The sequence below is a fragment of the Argiope bruennichi genome, chromosome 2, assembly GCF_947563725.1.
Source record: "Argiope bruennichi chromosome 2, qqArgBrue1.1, whole genome shotgun sequence".
Taxonomy (NCBI): Eukaryota; Metazoa; Arthropoda; class Arachnida; order Araneae; family Araneidae; genus Argiope; species Argiope bruennichi.
The window spans coordinates 57,745,989-57,762,901 of NC_079152.1; the positions used below are offsets into that span (position 1 = coordinate 57,745,989).

Here is a 16,913-nt window from a genome sequence, read left to right on the forward strand (position 1 = left end):
TAAATAAAAAATTTTTGTTCTTAAAATTTGGTAATTACTTTTTTACAAAATAATAATGATCTTTTTTTTATATTAAAATGCTTCTTTTTTAAATGTTATGGAATTTTTTCAGGAATATTTTAATTCCCTGTTTTCTGCTTCTTGGTCACAATATTTAATGATATTATGCAAAATTTTTGTTGTACCATTTGTGAAAGCTTTTTTATCACTTTTGGCTACACATATCAATATGAAATTTTGAGTTAAAATAAAATGTTATCAGAAATAATACAACACTCACATACACATGAAAAAAAAATGAACTAAAAAGTATCTAATAGGAAAAATCCAAGGTCAAAGGTGAATACCAGAAATGCGCTTATCGTTCTGCGTCTCACTCCTTGTTGTTGTTTCTGATCCCAGGTGGTATATATTTTTACCGTATGTTTGGCGCAGTTTAATCAAAAATGGTTCTTGTGCCAATAAACTCCATCAACCAACCAACCAACCCACTCAGGTGGTATAGCTGATAAAGGGATTCCGATTCCATCTCCTTAATGAGATGGAATCAACAGCTGGTAATTTTTGCACAAAATTACGTTCCAGGCTTAATGACAGTACAATTGATGCATTATGTTTTTTAAGATCACATTTCAAAAATTTGTAATAGTAACACAGATTGAATACTGATATTTGCACTTTTTTTTGTGATTTAAATAAGATGTTCTTTTACTTTTTTGTTATATTTAGACTCTCTAATAAAACTGGCAAAGAAAACAAAGAAACACCTGTGTTTTCTTTTTTTTTTTTCTAAAATTTCTACTACTGGTATTAAAACTGGTATTAAAATCTAAAAAATATCGAATACCGGTATTGAACTTTTGGTCCGATATTGCAATCCCTAGTTTCATAATACAAAAACTAAAGATATGTTATTCTAGAAATGAAAGTTACATTAAAAGTCTTTAAAAGAAAACAATATATTAATATATAATTACCTGAATTTTCTGCAATCCAAGGACTTTTTCATTTATAATTAAATTTGCACCCAAATTGAAAGCATCATTTTTTAACAGAACTCCATTACGAACTTTCAAACTTGGCTGCAGAAAAATTTAATAGTTTTAATTTCCAAACATGAAAATATCATATTTTACAGCATTTAATGATTAATATTTAAAATTTTTAGTTATGTTAATTGTAATTTCATCACATATTTTTTAAAACTTAGTTAATGAAATCTAGCCAAATTAATCAGAAAAACTGATAAAATAATTTAGTAAAATATTATTATTAGTAGTATATATTTTATAATAATTATTAGCATAATATTTATTAATAATTTAGTATATATTATTTAGAAGGGAAAGAATATTATTTTAATCTCAATTTTTCATTTTTTTGAAAAAGCAAGCATTTCTGTATACTTGCACAAGAACTAAAGAGTAAATTGTTATTTATTTATTTGAAAAATCATAAGAATATAAAACGGCCAGAAACTATCATCATCTTTCCACATAAAATTGTGGATCTTTGCAGAATGATTCGTGAATGCAGATTTTTATTTTCACACATGAGAATCGAGTGATTTATAGTTTAGTAATGAAAACTGGCACATGTACATTAAATGCTTACCAATTGGGAGCATAATTATGAAAGATAGATCTTAGGCATAAATCTAGTATCAATGCAATCTTTGATAATTAATCGCTGACAGAAGTGCCAGAAAATTGAATGTGTTTGTTCAACATCTTTTTTCCCCGACCGATTGAAACCAAAATTTGATATAGAATTATATTACAGTCACAATAAAACACTTCATTTAAGTTATTGCATTTTTGAGTTATAGCATCTGATAGCAAAAGAAAACATAGGCTGACAGATGATCACTTCCTTGACAGGTTTAGTTCCAAATTTGATGTAGATCTATACTTTAGATAAATCTTTACTAAATTTTATTCATCAAGATCTTTTCATTTTATAGTTATAGTATTCACTTGTATTCTATTGTTAGAGAGCCGGACAGCCTCTCAATGGATTTTGTTCAAAATTTAATAGAAATCTATAAATCTTGGTGTTAAATCCACATAACAAATTTCAGTTAACTAATTCAATGTGCTTTTAAATTATCACGCTCAAAGGCAAAAAAGTATAATACTAAAAATGTGTTTTTCAGACTCAGGGAAGTCTGAAATAAGGAGATGAGTGAAATTTTGAAATTAGAATTTTTAGGCGTTTACAAAACATGATTGCAGATGAAGGAGAAAAGAGCAGAGAAGGGGGAAAACTCCACATAACTATGCATTTTAAGAAATCAACAATGGATACAAATACAAAGCAAGTACCAGATTACTATATTCTATACAGAAAGAGTAATTTGTGTCTGTTACATGTAAGATGTGCTACATGGACTTATTAAATTCAAAATAATAAGAAATAGTAAGTCATCCAACTCTCCAACCCACCACAAAGGCAAACGGATTTAAACCATAAAACTGAATGACCAAACCACCGCAACAGCAACACTGGCGGCAATGTGGTTGAGTCCTAAGGGCCATCACCGGCCATGGTACAACCTTTCCCAAAGGAAGTATGCCCCGTCATCGATGGGAGGAGTCAGATACCTCACCTATTTGTGTGCTCTCCAGGGTGGCAAGATCCAACCACTATGCTGGAAGCATCTCATCCTCATCTCGAGATGCCTCCCTCAGGGGTTATAAGAAATAGTAATTAAGCTTTGGTTGGTCAATAAAGAGTGCACCTTTAAATTAATTACAAAATTATGAATAGTTTAAAATGTTTTGTGGTGTTGAATGCAATTATAAAAGTTGAGCATATCAGTTTTAATCGTTTGCACAGTAAATAAATAAATAAAAAGAACTTGAAAACAAAACAAAAGATTATAAGTATTCAGAAAATATCATTTAAAAGCATAAAAGTTTTTTTAAAAAAGGGAGCTATCTACAAAGTTTTAAAGAAAGAAGAAAATTTTCTAACATTATCGTAAACATTTTATATAAAGCTAACAATAGTTTACTTTCATATAAAGTTTGATTATTATTGAAGATTTGATTATTATTGATTGTGTTCTTTCTACGAATATTCATCTCTGTAAATTTCTACATGATGAATAAATTTCAATTACTTTTAAATTGAAGATTTTTAATACATTTTAAGAATTGATGTAATAAATATTATTTAATTCGATGCAATTTCATTCTAGTTTTAGTTTGACACTACTTTTAGTTTTTTTTTTAATGTTTCTGTATTCATGTACATGATTTTAAATCACATACTCAATTTTAAAAACCGTTTCTCCTCTTGTGAATCAGACCAAAATTTAACATCCATATAAATAAAATGCCAACGCAGGTGGCCCAGTAATCGCTGTTAACACGTATGGTTGAATGGCAACAGTTAAAAGTAGACAAACCATCATACGGATTTCATAGTTGCATTGAATTCAACATTTTGCATAACTATTTAATAGAGCAGCAAACTATTATTAGAAATTATCTAGAGATGGTTTGCTATGTTACCAAAAACTACATTCCATCAGAGACAAGAAGATATAAAAGAAATCAAGAAATAGGCTTTAAACAAAAAGTTCTATTCATCACAAAAATAGATTCAGCCATCAGAGATGGGTAATTGTTATGGTAGAAATTGATGGAAATCGATGTTCATATTTTCCAAACAATTATCTTATAAAAATAGTCTTTATATTTATTTATAATAGTCTTTATATTATATAAATAGTCTTTATCTTAAGACTAAAAAAAATTATCTTTTTATTGATCTTAATTTCATTTCCATACAGTTTTTTTCCCCTTGCTTTAATAATATTTTCAATACAATATTTGTACCAGTTTTCTGAAATGCTACAACAGAATTCGAACTCATCTATCAATATATTCAAATGCACGTTGCTATCAATCGTTAACTCCATAGTAGATTTTTCATTTCCATTCTTTTTCATAATGTATACACTTTGAATGATTAAAGTGATTAAGTTAAATTCCTGTTTTTCAGTCATATATAACTAAGTGAAATGTTTTTTAAAAATATATATTAATCTTTAACAGCATATAAATATAGTAATCATTTAACAGCCTAAAACATTAACAATCTGGGTGAACAAACTGGTTGCCAAAGAAGCATATTTTAAAAGTATTCACTTTTTAAAATATGCTTCTGTTACAATTTAGCTAAAATAATATATATTAAAATAAACTGAAAACTTGATAATTATTAAGTTAACAATTATGTCAATATATTCTCATGAGCTATATGTCAAATGCATTGCACCAATTAGAATTTTGAATCTATTGCACAGCAGAAAAAATGATGATATGATTCTCTGGCAGAAAATGAAATGAAGAAAATGAAAGAAAGGTGATTTAGTTATTTCTCTAGCAGAAAGAATAAGGATATGATTGCATAGCGCAGCTTAAATAAAATGGTATCAGATAACATTTGCAGTTATGCTTGCCAAGTAAAGTGAATTAACATACTTAGCAACTGAGAAAAAACAGTCACAATTTAAAAAGGAATACAAATAATCAGTCAAACAAAATTTTAATTGACAAATTTATAATAATTTGGCTCATTGTAGTGGGAAAAAATTGTTAAATATTTTTATAAATTTTAAATTCTGGCATGTTTAAGAAAAAATCTTAAAACGGCAAAGAATTTTGTAAATCGATTATTTTTTAAATGCTGATTTTAACATAGATAATTATTTAATGTTTTCACATTTTTAAAGAAATGTTGCTTTATTTTTCTTTTTTACAAACATTTATATGAAATAAAATTTGTTGATAATAATATTAATAAAGAAAATAAAAACTTATTATCATTGATTAGATTCTATCCTTACAATAAAAAAAGTTCAATAAATAAATACTTTTTTAATATCAATAAATAATATCAATAAATAAATACTTTTTTAATAATATAGAAATATTAAGTTACTTACTATATTAATTACTAAGCTGCTTTTGCGAAGCCTATCTAAGTTAGTATCTTCTTTCACATATACGTATAAATTAATATCAATTCCATTTAAATATACATCCATGTGATCTCTGACTTCAATTATAAAAGAGCATTTGAATTCATCAATAGTTGGCGTTTGCTTTGGCCCATAGTTTCCTAAAACAAGAACAGAATAAAGATTAGTGTGGCATAAAGTACTTAAATTGAAGCATATTTCGAAAATCTTTACTACTAATAAAGGAGAATGTGTGCTTGTGTTCGCACTCTACAAGACAAATCATTTATCTTGTAGCAACTAAATTTGGTATAGAAATACAAAGACACAAATACAGAAAGTTCCACAAAAGAATGAGAATGTGCGCCTCAGAACAATTTTTTTTTTTTTGCACAAAAATTTTTAAAAATATGATAACACAAAAATGATTTTCAATGCATTCCCCCCCCCCTCAAATTAAAAATACTTTTTTTTTTCATTGTTGAAAGCTAAGGAAGAAAGATAACAGTTACATGGAAAATAAGAAAATGTAGTTCCAGTCGGGACCTAAGAGAGCAATAAAAGTTTTATGGGCCTGGAACAGTGACCGTTTCTGTCATTACCGGTTTTAACTAAGCAATGGACTGCCTTCAGCTTTGGTCAGCTGATATTCATCTTCCCTAGCGTATTTTCGTTTGTGATTATGAAGATTTTTTAGCCTTTTTTGCATTAAAATTCTATAATATCGCCTCTAGATTACTAAAATGAAGTACTGTATCACACTTTTTTATATCTGTTATTATTAATATATTTTTAAATAATTATTCGAAGCTCAAAAATAGTATCTCAAAGTTAAGTAAAGGCAAAAAAGAAAATTGGATATCACCAGTCTATCTTAGTTGTATTCATGGAAACAAAGTATTAATATTAATAAAATTTAAATTATTGAAGGATAAAAAAAAAACATTTTTTTTTTTTGAGAGGCAAAGTTCAACCACACCTCCTCATGATGCTAATTGAGGAACTCCGATTTTTAAAAAATCAGATGGTCGATGTGGCTCTGACAATTTCACATTAAAGTGATTTTTATAAATTTTTTACTTTCAGTGTTAAAAAATTACCCATTAAAATATTTTAGAGAAAGAAAAAAAATACTATTTTAAACAGTTTTATAATTATTCTCTGCAATTATTTTTTATGCAAATGCCAGAGCGTAAAATCAATTAATATATATTTCAAACATTTTACGTATTTATTCAGTTCATGTATAATTAAATTTAATAGCTCTATATAAAATTATTAATAACTAAAGAAAGTGTAACAATGCTGTTAATTACTCTTAAATTTAAAGATATTTTGCACAATTTATTTAAGGAAGAGAGGAAAAAACTGAACAAAAAAGGATGTAAACAATACACTTAAGCGAAAAGCAACCATCGCTTAGTCATTTCCCCTTTTCCGCTGTTCAAAGCCTGTAGAAGAGAAAGCACTCTTCTCGAAGGACAGTTCATAATTAGAAGAATTTCTTGAAGAATTATATTTTTAACAGTCTATGATGTATTCAGATTGCACTTCATTAGTAAGGTTCATTAAACCAAGCTTATGCAAATCTTTAATGTCTATCACAATTAGATGACAATGACGTGCAAAAAAAATTAATTAATTGCAAAAAAAAAAAAAAAAAAAAAAAAAAATGCAGAAAATTATTGAAAACATAATCAAAATTTCTGTACTAATTTTACTTCTAAAAAAAAGAATCTTTTAAATTGTAACTATCTTTTGAACATGGCAGGAAATTCAACAGTTGAAAAATTATGTAACATACTCTTCTGATAAAACCAACATGGAAGTTGATATGTTGGATCTGGAGGATTTTGAAGCTCATCACAAAGCTTTCGAGCAGCACAAAGGCTACTTTCAATAACTGGATGCTGTATTCTTCTAGTTAATGGTTCTGAATCAAAATCTAAAGCAAAAAATACTTTTTATTTCTATGCATTATGAATGTATAATTCAGGTAAAAAAAACAGTGTATCTACATAAACAGAAAATAAACTAAAAAGATAAACCTGCTACAATTTTTCATAATTGTAACAGATATAATCGTATTAATCTGAAGTAATTTGATAATGTTATTCTAAATTTAAATATGGAACTTTAAATTAAAAAATTGATAGCAATTAATTGGAAGTGGTTAATATAATTTAAAAATTGTAAAGGGTTACAATAAATTATACAGCAATAGGAAAAGGCAGGTGTAGCAACTTAAAACTTAAAGCAACTTGATAAAAGACATACAAGCCTATTAAGTGATGAGTGTAAAAAAAAAAAAAAAAAAAAAAAAAATTGATTAGCAATAACAAAAATATTCATATAATGATTTATTCTGGTCTTGTTACAATTATATATTACTTGTATAGACAGCAAGCTTCATTTATCAAAATGTTACAATTTGAAACTAATTTAAATTTATTAGGTCTTTTTTTTCTAAACATTCAGTGGTAATTAGAATATATTCTATACAAAATCTAGTTGTAATAACAAATAATTTAGATATTTGAGTAAAACTTCTTTTAGTAAAAATAATTTTGCAGTTTAATAAACTATTTTTTATAAGTGATTAATTGTAACAAATATTTTAATAAAAATTTTTTATAGAACATTTTAATTTACATGTGTATGAAAATATAATTTAACAAATTAAGGTACCAGATATCAGAATATTCAGGTCCCTTTAACTAATTTTTAATTATACATTGATAATTAATTTAACTTTTCAAGATTTTAAATATTATTGCAGAAATGTGTGCATAATTTCCATTTTAAATTATCTGCATAATTCCTTATTAGTAAAAAATAAAATTCATGTATGATATTTATTGTTATTTGCTTAAAAACAACATATGCAAATATATATGATCTTACTTAATAACAGATGTGAAATTATATAGATAATAATGTAATAGATAAAGGAAATTTTTTTAATCCAATCTTTTAGATTCAATAAAATAGAAACCATGAAAAAAGTTTTACCCCTTTGAACTTGGAATATAATTTCTTGGATGCTTTTGTCATGTGTAATGTATTTCTTTAAATGTTTTACAAAATAACTGTTTCCTTCATCACTTTCATAAGCACCATTAAGAAAAGAACTGAAAATTGTTAAAGACAAGTTTAGGAGATTAAGCAAAATATAAATTTGATTGCCTATCAAAAGAAAATAGAAAACATAAATGTTAATATAAACAAATAGTATTGCTAAAAAAGAGTTTCCACTATTTCAAATAATGCACTATTCGGTTAATTTTAACAAAATATTCTAATTTTTTTAAGTTACTCTAAAAATGATAATATAAAATTAAATTAATTGGTTAGATTAAACCATACAGAAATAAATTAAACATGAACTTAGCAAATGTGAACAGCCGTCAAATGACGATGATAGCAACATTTGACTCTGAATTCTATCTCTTAACTTCTTAAGTATATCTGTGAAGAAATTTTGACCTTGATGGATTTAATACATACTAACTCAATGTATCTTTTTAGCTCTATATAAAATTTATCTTTGACATAGTTAGGTCTCAAATTTATGGTCCTCTATTCGAAAAAAATTAAATTTATGCTAATAATTCACTTCAGCTACCATTTTGGAAGTCAGAATAGTATAATTTAAAACCATACTTAAAAGATTACTTTTTGAAACATTTGGAATTTAAACAAATACTAAGAATAGTTATTACCTTGATAGCTCTAATAAAAATCATGCAAAAAAGTTGATTTTGTGGTTTTGAAATTTGAAAATAATTATAAAAATAAACACAAAATTTTGATTTTTTGTTTCAGATTGAGTAATTTTTTTAATTATGTACAAACCAATTAAGAAGAATAAATCCTGGATTTGATGAGTTAACCAGGGAAAAAAATACATCCTTGAAAATGTAATCAATTGCGAATTATATCAGGAACAAATGAGTTTAAAACAATTAGAATAGGATTTTTACATTTTACAGTGGAAACTTATATATATATAACATATTAATAATACATAACTTTTTTATAAGTGATAATAAATTGTATATAAAGTTTCTGCCTCAATATTTTTTTTTAAACAGTATAATATTAATATAGATTTCTAAAATAAAATTGCAAGACTCAAACTCAAATGGCATAAAGTTCCAAATTTTTATGAGCCAAATATAATGTAATTATACTAATATATTTATAATTATATAATTAATCTCATGAAATCAAACAAAATACAGGTATTATTTTTTCATGGTCTCCAATTCTTTAAATACTTAAATAAATTAAACTGATTTATATCACAGATAAAAGACTTTTTAAAAAAGATTAAAATATGTTTTTTCAATACTGTCACAAAAAAAAAAACCATCATAAAAGAATTATATTTCATTGTTAAAATTATACCACTCTATATGGAATAAATTTTCGAAATACATAACATTAGGATACATAATACTAGAATACATACGTTTTAAATCATGTTCCATTAAATTAATGTTTCATTTAAAAACAGATGAAAATAATTTTGAGATGCTTGATAGTTTAAAATAGACAATATTTCAAAGATAAAAATGTTAAAATATAATTCATTAGATATTTTGACTTACGTTGCATATCCATATACAGTATTATTTCTCATAGAGGCATCATATATTTTTACTGGTACATTCCTAAATAAGAAAAGTTATAAAACTAGAAATAGATAAAAATTTAAATAAAAAAAATGATATCAGATGTTGTTCCTGATTTCAGCTTTATTTTGAATTCAATGATTCTTGAAATAAAATGAATTAAGTTTTTACAAAAGAAATTAGATGAATAATTTTTTTTAAATTATAGAATTCTTTTTAGCTTTAAAAAATATATATATTTAGAATTTTTCATTTATAAATTTTATCTAGATCTTTTAATAAAGACCACTGACTTTTCTGGATTTCAGATCAATTTATAATAACAATATGAAAAGCAATTATAGTATTTAAAGCAAATTAATTTAAAAGATAATATTAGTAATGAATTTCATTCCTCTAGGAAATTCGGTAAAAAGAAATGGTAAAGTCCTAAGGGATACATCATAAACATCTAATTTAATGTGAACTAGTAAATAATTTTATATTAAATGTCCTAATTAAAAAGAGTGGCAATTTAATATTGGTTTCAGAAGTAAAGATGAAAATTGTTCTTTACTGTCTTCATTTAATATATTTATATACTATACTAAATGCATATTCACTGCATTATTATGTATTCAATAAAGTGAAAAGTCTTTAAATAAATTAAAATATATATATGTTACAATTAAAACCCAAAATTAGTCAAAATGCAAATTAACTAAGGAAAAAGCATTCAAATTTACAGAGCTAGGGAAAATCCGGGAAAATTATTGCATTAAACTATACTTACTAATACAGTGGTTAAGGAAAAAAACCTATTATTGAAAAAAATAATAATAATAAAAAAATACGTTATTTGAATATTGCTTAACACAGTACCGTTATTACATTACCATTATTCCGACATCACAAACTGCTCAGACACTTAGAATTGCAAAGAGAACCATTTTTCATACAAAAACAGAAACTCTTTGAAGAACAATCTTTTTTACAAAAACAGCGGGTGAACTCTTGTCCAATTCCTACTGTTCCTTTTCTTGCTGCTGTTCTCAGCGAAATGTCCTGATTCCGTACTCGTTCTGGAATCAAGAAAATTTACGGCGATACATCGAATTGAGATCTGGAAATCAGTGAATATATTAAATTTTTGTAATAAACTTGTTCCCTGATTAGCTATAGTCTACTGTATATACAGTTAATATAAATAATAACTATGTATTTATTGAAAACTTACTGAACTAATTAAGTTTAAATATCATTTCTTACATCGAATACAGTTTGTTCAGAACTCTATCTTTCATGCCAATTTTGTACAGGCCAACTTAATTTCTTAACTACACCAATGAGATTTCGCAAATAAACTTTTACTCTATCAACATTTGGAATGGGAGTAACGACATTACCTCCAATATCAAACTCAAGATGTGTTGCATCGGAGATCTTTTTCATTTCTTTGTTTTATTAAAGTTTATTTGGTTTCCTTTCTAATTAGAAAAATGTTGGTCGACTTACTAGCAAACATATGTTCCACTGATTGTGCTTATTCAGTTTCTTGCTTTTCTGCATTCATGACCGAAAATTTTCTGAAGTTCATCCATGTCTTCGATATTTTATATAATATCTGATGGCAAGATTGTGGTTGTCATTCCAACTCTTAGTTCAATCCCAAACATAGATTTGTATTGTGATTGTTTTATTTTTGAATGTAGAGCTCTGATTTTCATGAATTGGACAAACCGAATACCATCGGACTATTTTATAGTTTCATTATCCTTCATCCATGAAGCCAACATATTTTCTATGTCTTGGTTGACCCTCTCAACCAAACCTTGCGACTGGCTGTATCGAGATATCCCACGAATAATCTTCAATTCTGGCCAATACATGCATAACTGTTCTATAATGGTATTTACAAACTCTCTTCCATTATCAGATTGCAGTATACAAGGAGCCCCTAATATCAAAAAAATATCAAGTACTTGCAAAGGAAGTACTTGAATCTCTTCGGTTCCTTTGCTCTAAAGTGGTTATAGTAACACAAACTTTATTAAATGTTGCTGGTAAACCATAATAAACCTAAATTCATTATCTGAAGAGATTGCATGTCAATCAAATCCACTTGACAGGGTCTATTTATGAGTGAATAATAGGTTTAAAAACCAAACCTTTCCTTTTAAAAAAGAATTTTTTTTTTCTGTTGACATGTTTTATACATCGATAACAATTTTTTTGCATATTCTCAATAGTTAAGTTAGCAAATTTTCTTGAATTTTCAATTTTAAGTCTGTCTCTATCCCCACATCGATATCGATAGCATCGAAAATTTCTTCAACTGCTAAATAATATTTTATGGGCTCCTTTGAAGAAACCAACTTTGCTACTCCACTGATTTCAAGAATGTCAGACCTTTTTAATCTGCGGTACTGAGTTGAAGTCTTTTTAACAGCAGATTTTGCTTCTTCAACTTCAGATAAGAAAGGGTTGCATTCATCATATGTAATAACTTTAAAGTTACTCTGTTGTTTTATACATATCTAATATATAAAAATCTCGTGTCACGGTGTTTGTGTTCGTACTCCTCCGAAACGGCTCGACCGATTTTTCTGAAATTTTTTGTGTATTTGGTAGGCATGAGAATAGGTCGTAAAGTATATTTCATAACGCTAGGTAATTAGGGTGTCCCTATCCCGTCAGTCCACGTTCAGCATACGCTTATGAGATGAACGCTTGCTTGAAATCATCGTCACTGTGGCGTAATGTTGAAAAAGTCCAGCTAAAAATAAACATGCGCGTCCAAATGTTATAAGATCCATTTGCTGACACATTCTCGGACCAATTGTTAGATATCGGCGATGGAAAAATTGCTGTCTATAAAAATACTGGATACACAAAATTGCCCCTAATTTGTGCACTATCGTTGATTTGCAAAATGCTCTCATTGGCCGCATATTTCTTTATGTACGCACACAATACATAAATCATGCGTGGCTGGCAGAAAGAGCCATTTTGGCAGCAAAAAATGTGAACGTCAACGATTTAAACATCAAGATACAGCAGTCGTTGTCAGGTGACTTGGTATCATACAAATCGATCGATACAGTTTGTGATGCTAACGAAGCTGTAAATTATCCAACAGAGTTTTTGAACTCACTGGATTTGCCAGGCATGTCACCACACCTTCTAAGACTGAAAGTTGGAAACCCTAGTTATTTTACTTCGAAATTGAAACCCACCATGACTGTGCAATGGCACGCGATTGATCATTAAAAATTAATGAAAAACGTTACCGAAGCCAGCATTTTGAATGGCAAATTCAGAGCCGAAAATGTTTGCCACGAATTACAATGATTCTCACAGACGTGCCAATTGAATTCAAACGCGTTCAATTTCCTATTAAACTGGCATTCGAAATGGCAATCAATAAGTCGCAAGGCCAAACGATGTCTATTTGCGGCTTAGATTAGGGCACACCATGTTTTTCACACGGACAATTATACATGGCATTTTCTCGCGTGGGCAAACCATCGAGCTTATTTGTGTTAGCTAAAGACGGACTGACAAAAAATATCGCACACTCAATTGCATTTCGAAGTGAATATTGCTTTTCTTTATTTCATTTTTATACTTTAAGACAAGAAATATATTATTTTTTTCACTTTATGTTTAACTTTTAAGAGATCAAACAATGTATATGTTCGTTACGTTAATGAAATACATTATATTGGAAATGAATGGTTGGTGGTTTTTTCTGGTTTTTTTAAATTGGCAATTGTCGTCTACAACGCTCCATTCCTCTTTCTGTCATAGATCCCATCCCCACACACTTACAATACATTCGTTATTTTTTAATTAGCAACCAAAATATTCACTAGAAGTAATTTACATGGCAGAACAACGTTTGCTAGTATATATATATATATATATATATATATATATATATATATATATATATATATATATATATATATATATATATATATATATATATATATATATATAAACTGTAATTGTCCAAGAAATTTATTTTTCCGATTTTTGGCGCAAAAAGTATTAACATTTTCTTCACTCATCGTGAAATACGCCGCATAAACAGCACAAATACGCCGCAGCATGAATAAAACTAGACGACTGCGCTTGCTTTGAAAATTTCACAAGCAAGAAATCTAGATTTATGTGTTTTTAACTGGACAGCACCTGAAATAACTAGAGAAAGCAGGTTCTCCCTAGCGCTGTCAGTTGAAACGCGTTTTCCCTAGTTAATTTGCGTTTTGACTGATTTCGGGTTTTCACTGTAACATATATATATATGAATGAGCTGATTGCAATAGTTAAAGAATATTACTTGAAAAACCAGCAGAAGTAGTTTCTTCAAAATTTTCTTGTGAACTCTCTATTAAAGGTGTTTCCTCTTCAACTCGAATGAAATTATGGATCTCAAGTAAGACTATGAATGCTTTTGATGAATAACAGTAATGAAATATAGATCTTTGGCATGGATTATATATTACTGATCCTTGAAACTTTTTGGACAATAAATTCCTGGAATTTTGTAATAGGTACAAGAAAAACGAATTTGCATTTTAGACGTATGGTCTCCAAACAACTGAAACAAAAATATGACTCACAACCATAATTGTAGTCACAAAATTACATAAAATTTTTCATGTATATTTAAGATAAAATGTTTTTGTGTTATTATACAGACTGACAGATACCATTTTGAATTACAATTCAGCTTGTGGAAGGAAAGACTGAAAGAAAGTCAACCATTTGATGGATTTAGTTCCAACTCTAATATCTATATTTTAAATGCTAAATCTGAGCATCGAATTTTATTCATTCAGTTCTTTCCGTTTTGTAACAATCTTATCAATTTAAATTTGGATTACCAGAGAATTTAAATTTGGATTGCAATGACCATAAAACAAATTGCAACAGTCCAATTCAAGCAATTTTGTATTATCTTTATCACAAATAGCCAGACATAATATCAAAAATATAGTTTTTCGAACTTGGGGAGTTTGTCAAAATTTTTGACTATCACAATATTTCCCCACTATATTTTGTATACGAGAAAGTAAAAATCAATATATGTGGTGTACGGAGCGTCATCCTGACGGCGCTCGCGTCATCACTCAACAGCCAATAAGAAGCTATCTGATTCCCGCAATTAAAACTGTATTCAGTAATGTAATAGTGTTCATCGATGTAAAACCGCCCAGCCGTTCCTCCAGTTCATTAAATTCGTTTATGTTAAATTAGTGTGTGATTTTTGTAATATGAGCCATCTCTAAGCATTCATCTCAACCGGGCTTTCCCCTAGCGCCCGTGAGAGATATTTGATTTGATATATAATCCGATTAGTAGAAGCCTGTTTTTCGAGCCAGAATTAACATGGCTCTACACACACAGAAGAATAACTAACACTTAAAGAAAATAACTCCTTTTCGGATCCTCCCTTAGGGTAAATTATTTTGATGATAATTCGTTATAATAAATAAATTCATCTCATTTCAATGCCCTAAAAATTGAAAGATGCATAAAAAATTATAACACTTGAATGATTGTCTAAATAAGCTTGGTGACAGTAATTTCGAAAACAATAACTATAACAAGACCTTCTTTTATATATAGAGAGATCAAAGTTTGTGGTTTAAATAAATTCTCTAACAAGGTATAACTTGAGCCATTCCATAAATGGTGACCAATGTGTTTAATTTTTAATATATATTCGACAATAAATTATGTCTACAGTTATTTAAAAGACATTTATTTTCTGTTAATATAATATTTAGACATAATTACGTAGTGAAATTTAAAAAAAATAGTGAAAAAATTCCAAATTTACTAATTTTTTCTTTTTTACTTTTTCATATTCGAACTATAGAAAAAGTATTGTAATCGTCGAAAAAATTGAAGTTTAGACATATTTCCATACTTTAAACCTCCCGAAATTCGAAAAACACATTTTTGGGGGTTATGCCTGTTAATGTAAAGATCTCAAAAACTAACTGAGCTTTGAGCTACATTGATAAAATTTGATAAGTAATTTTTATACCCAAACTGTAGATTCCTATCAAATTTTGACCAAAATCCATTTAGTGGAAATCTGTCTATCTGAATATAAGTTAACAAAATAACTACAAAGCAAAAAGAGCTACATGAATAAAATTCAGTACACAGATTTAAAATTTAAAATATAGATACAAATTAAAATAAGGCGAAATACATCAAAAAGACTTTCTGTTGTCTGTACTTTCACAAGCATGCATATTTGAGTTATCACATTTGCATTGAATTAAATGCATGAAACATGATATATAATTTTATGATTACAATTGTAATTCTGTGCCAGATTTTGGTGTCAATCAACTGGAAACAACACATCTGAGATACAAATCCAGTTTTTAGATATCTATTGTTAAATGTTCGAGATTAATTACCAAAACTATCATCAAGGATTACATGATATGTTAAGTAAAAATGTTAATTTCATGCCAAAAATCAACTTTTTACAAGTATTCTTCGCCAATTCCAAGAAGACATTTGCCATTTTATTCAAAGCCTGAAATTTTTTTCAGTGGTTTAGGGGGGAGGGAGTAAAACCTTTATTAGAGAGTATGCAAGAAAGTTTTGGGGAGACAACTTCTGGATTTTTGAGTGTCCATATATTGGCAGGAAAATACTTTTTCATTCTAAGAAATATAACAATTATGAAATTGGTACAAGAATAAAATTCTGAATAGTCAAAGTAACATCAATTAATACAAGGTCATCAATCCTTCAAAGTTTCAAGGGCCTCCGCTGAAATCACAGAAACAAAAAAAATAATTTTTTTAAATTTGTGATCCATAAATCATAAAAATTTGATTCTACAGTTAAATTTATTTATTAAATTTACAAATCATAAAAGTAGTTATAATTACGAAATTATTGTAAATATTAATCATTAATAATCCAAAGAAATATTAAAACGCTTCCAGCACAACTCATATGTTGGGACAATTTCTGTTAGATAATGATGATTGCATTTTTAAAAAAATAATATTTTTTTAAAGAATATTTTGCTTTATTTCAAATTCTTATAAATCAATTATTGTAATTTTAATTTTTCATTAAAAAAGCATTGATATTTTATAAAAAATGTGTAAAATATATAATATTGTTCTTTACTTTTGAACTGTAGCAAGAAAGCCACTTTTAGATTTTTCATAATCATTGGGGCTTTTTGCTTCATCTTTTTTATTTTCATTTTGTTTAATTTTTCTATTATATAATTAAATATCCTTAAAATCTTCATTACAAATGCTAGATGCAACAAG

At 27.4% G+C, this 16,913-nt stretch overlaps 1 protein-coding gene across 2 annotated transcripts in view; it reads right to left on the reverse strand.

Moving 5' to 3' along the window:
- The window catches only part of LOC129959849 (mucosa-associated lymphoid tissue lymphoma translocation protein 1 homolog), a 37,930-nt gene that overhangs the window by 5,796 nt on the left and 15,221 nt on the right, over positions 1–16,913 (reverse strand). For both annotated transcript variants that reach the window (XM_056072743.1, XM_056072747.1), the window contains exons 12-16: positions 9,586–9,648; positions 7,985–8,103; positions 6,777–6,917; positions 4,958–5,133; positions 978–1,082 (exon numbers count right to left, since the gene is read on the reverse strand). In XM_056072743.1, the coding sequence (XP_055928718.1) occupies positions 978–1,082; positions 4,958–5,133; positions 6,777–6,917; positions 7,985–8,103; positions 9,586–9,648 (604 nt within the window). The remainder of the gene's footprint in view (positions 1–977; positions 1,083–4,957; positions 5,134–6,776; positions 6,918–7,984; positions 8,104–9,585; positions 9,649–16,913) is intronic.